The sequence below is a fragment of the Apium graveolens genome, chromosome 9 (genome assembly GCF_009905375.1).
Source record: "Apium graveolens cultivar Ventura chromosome 9, ASM990537v1, whole genome shotgun sequence".
Taxonomy (NCBI): domain Eukaryota; kingdom Viridiplantae; phylum Streptophyta; class Magnoliopsida; order Apiales; family Apiaceae; genus Apium; species Apium graveolens.
This window is the reverse complement of record NC_133655.1, coordinates 214,401,775-214,405,873: the sequence shown is the minus strand read 5'-3', so window position 1 is coordinate 214,405,873 and position 4,099 is coordinate 214,401,775. Positions and strand designations below refer to the sequence as shown.

General features: G+C 36.1%; 1 protein-coding gene across 1 annotated transcript; it reads left to right on the top strand.

The window, feature by feature from the left end:
- The first annotated feature begins 2,543 nt into the window (after window positions 1–2,543).
- Window positions 2,544–3,158, top strand: LOC141685928 (uncharacterized). The gene has a single exon (XM_074491003.1). It carries the CDS (start codon window positions 2,544–2,546, stop codon window positions 3,156–3,158), a length of 615 nt encoding a protein of 204 aa, XP_074347104.1.
- The last annotated feature ends 941 nt before the right edge of the window (window positions 3,159–4,099 follow it).

Here is a 4,099-nt window from a genome sequence, read left to right as displayed (position 1 = left end):
GGCTAACTGTAAATATTTCATGCCTTGTAATTTTGTATAAGTGAAGAAGTATCAACTGATATTGAAGACCTTCAACGGATAAGAAACAAAGCTTCAACGGATGTCTCTAATGCTTCAACGGATAAGAAACAAAGCTTCAACGGATGTCTCTAATGCTTCAACGGATAATATCCATCAACGGATAAGTGCTTCAATGGATAAAGACTTCAACTGATAATGCATCAACGGCTAAAGCTTCAACGGATAAAGCCTCATCGGATAAGGCATCAACGGATGAAAGCTTCAACGGATGCTTAGTTCATTAGCAGTTGATAGTGACAATTCATAAGCTGACAGAGGCACATGGGTTGACAGAGACAAACTGGAATGTGGAAGCCTCTAGGAGGAATCAAGAAAATGCAGCATTTCCATTCTGGTGCAAACAAGGAAGTATTCAAAGATCAACAGCTGAGCCTAAATTGCATTGGATAGAGAAATGAAGAAGAAACATGTGAAGAGCCTTTTTAATTATATTTTACAGTTTTGTCTTCACTTGTAAACTTAGTGATATATAAACCAAGTAGCAGCTAGTAATTAGATGAATTTTCCAGAGCTGTTTAGAAAAATCTAGAGAGAAAATCATCTAGTTTGTACTAGGAAGCAGCTGTGATTTAATTCTTTGAATCACAGATTTTCTGAAATAACACATCTCTGGTGGAACAACAAATCCACCAGAAAAGTTTTTAAGTTCTCTGTGTTCTTTACATTTGCGTTTGAATATATATCTGTCTGCATTAGCTTCAAGCAATTCACACACACTTGCTCTCAAAAACACTTAGCCTTAGAAACTGCTCAAAACTTGAAAACGTTTTGAGATTTACATTCAACCCCCTTCTGTAAATCTCATTGTTAGTCCACTGGGAATAACATGAACCTAACGAAACTCCCATATGGGAGGCTGAAGATTAGTTTCATATAATTACTATAGTAGCTTGTATTGTGTGCTTTATTTTGTTTGAACTATGTAGTGTGTTGTTCTTATCAAATAAATTATGTTTCTTAATTATTGTTGGGGAGACTGCGTAGCTGTATGAACAGTTACGTGATAACTCAATACAATAATAACACTAGAACAAGACAGGTTAATAATACTACGTCTATACAAGGAATCCAGGAGAAGAATGATCAGACACATACAAGAATCAGAACACAGTATTACAAGTGCAAGTCTATTTGAAGTCATACAAAGAAGATCATTCAGTGATCAGGCCTCTATAAAGAATAAACAATCATAGGACTTGTTGTTTTAATAAAGTTGAAGATTCAAGTATAGAAATCAAGTGATTCCAGTAGAAAACAATCTATAAAACTCAAGTCAGAATTCACTAACAAGGAACAATCATAAAGGATAAGGATATTCAATTCAGGACTAGTTGTTTATGAACCAGACCAGTGCACTAAGCGTCAGCATTCCAGGATTGATCATTAAAGTCTACAAAAGAAGTATTAAGTGATTTCAAGATCAAGTTCAAAAGGGATTCAAGTCAACATTCCAGGAGTTATTGGTCAAGCAAGAGCATGTATGAAGTATTGGCTAAGCAAGGATGATCACCACTTAAAAGGAATGCAAGTAAAGAAAGTTCTAAGGCATAGAAGTACAAATCGACTTCTTAAAGTTTAAAAATCGACTTGTGGTAAATAAATTATCTACTGGTCGATTTTTATGGAACTAGTAGTCGAATTGTATACACTTAGACAAACTTGAAGTTTCCAAGTCAAGGAAGAGGCAAAATCGACTTGTGCTTTTTCAACTAGTCGATTTTAAAGCCAAGGAAATCGACTAGTGGATTGGTTGTTGCAGAAGCTAAGTCAAGTTTGTTCCCTGCAATGAAAATCGACTTCTGCACTATTCAACTTATAGAAAATCGACTTGTGAAGTACCTTGAAAGCTACTAGTCAATTTCTACTCTCCTCTTGGAACATGATTCGACTTCCAGTAATTCAAGACAAGTTCAATTCGACTACTAGGGACTTGAGTTATTTTGAAGTGCCGCAAATTTGAATACTTGGACGAGAAGAAGCCACGTATTCAATTTGGTTTTAAGTCTACAATAAAATAGAAATCTCAGCATTCATTCAAGATAGAATTATTCACCAGCAAACTGAGAAGCTTTTATGGAGAGCATTACGGAGCATTCAAGTTCATATTAATTGCTTTGTAACTGTACTGTTATGCTGTTGAAATTTCTGTAGAAGCTAATCAATTGATTAGATTGTAGCAACATTAAGGTTTATATCAATCGTAATATATTCCTTGAATTGTGTTGTGTTTTTACCTTCCTGCATAAACTAAGAATTTGTTTTAAATCGGAATTAATTGGTGGTATCGTATTCAACCCCCCCTTCTATGATATATTTGGACCTAACAATTGGTATCAGAGCCGTTTGATTGACATACAAATCAAGATCCGGAAGTTTAGACCAAAACAAGTTCACTCTTGCAGATTTTTTAATTTTCAAAATTTTCTATTTCTTGAAATTTTTGAATCTTAAATAATTTAATCATGAGTTCTCAAAAGGTAAGAAGTATTAAAGTACCAAAGTTTGACAAAGAAAATTACAATCTATGGAAGAAAAAGATGATTCTTTATCTCAAGGCTGCGAACCCTGGTTACATGGAAATTCTGAATGACGGCCCACACATACCTGAAATGGTTGATCTTGATAATGAACGACGTACCATTCCTAAACCAAAATCTGACTGGACTGCAAAGGAAAAGGAATTGGTTTCCCAAGATGACAGTCTACAGCTGATATTGATAGATGCCATGGACTCTGACACGTGTCACCAAATTCTTGTTTGTGAAAGTGGCAAACACATGTGGGACACAATTGAACTGTTAATGGAAGGTACTGAAGATGTGAGAGAGAATCGCCTAGACATGTTAACTACTCAATATGAAGCCTTCAGGTCTCTCCCGGGTGAAGGTGTAACCTCAGTTTATGAAAGACTGAATAGGTTGTTAAATGAAATGAGTCTTTATGGAAAGAAGTATGCACATCATGAAATCAACAGAAAGTTTTTGTTGACACTCCCTTCACATCTGGACAACAAGGCAGAAATAGTTCGTGAACGAGTGGACTTCAATACCATGAAACTGGAAAAGGCGTATGGATGAATGAAGACTCATGAGATGGAGTTAGACCAGAAGAGGATCATATATGGAAACAAATCCAGTGATGCCAAAAATGCTGAGTTGCTGAGAACAACTACACTAGTTGCAAGCAAGCATGAAGACCTGGATATCACTGTTGAGAAGGCCAGGTCTCAAACTAATGTGCTTTTTGAGGCTGAAGTGGATGATGGAAATCTGCCTGGGGATCCTAGTGACTACTACACCATGGAAGAATTAAAACAGATGGAAGATCCCACAATGGCAAATCTAGCAGGGATGTTTAGCAATATGAGATTTAGAAGGAAGAAAAGTTTTAGGGGCTCAGGCAGTAGCAGAGGGCAGATATCCAACTCATACTCCAGTTCTGGATATAAAACTGGAATGGTAGACAGAAACAAATTCAAATGTTATAACTGTGATGAGGTTGGACATTTTTCCAGTGAATGCAGGAAGCCTCAACAATCAAAAGACAAGGGCAAAGGGGTTCAGAAAAGGGATTCAGGGAAATCCAAAAAGTATCCAGTCAAGTCCTACATTGCTGAAGGAAAAAGCTGGGATGATACAGATGATGAAGAGGAAGGATATGAAAACCTTGCATTGATGGCATAATCAACTCCCCAGGTATCGATACCACCCTCTGCTAAAATTTGTGATAATGCTGACTGTATAGCTTTTAAAGAACTTGCTCAAGTATATTCTGACAAACTTTTCTATGATAGACCTAATGTAGAATGTAGTGACAAGTTATGTGCTGAAAACTACAATGTGTTTAGGTTAAGATACAAGAATTATTGCTTATTCCTAAGATGTTCAGAAGGTACTGCTAGTGACTTAAAGCAAGAACTAGAAAAGATCAAAACTGAAAATGATAAGCTAGTTCTCACCAATGTTGCTATAGAAGACTTTAAAACAAGAAATCATTATCTGGAACTTAGAGATAAGAA

Bases quoted from the DNA above. Each gene is read 5' to 3' on its own strand.
- LOC141685928 (XM_074491003.1), top strand. From the start codon at position 2,544: ATGAGTTCTCAAAAGGTAAGAAGTATTAAAGTACCAAAGTTTGACAAA.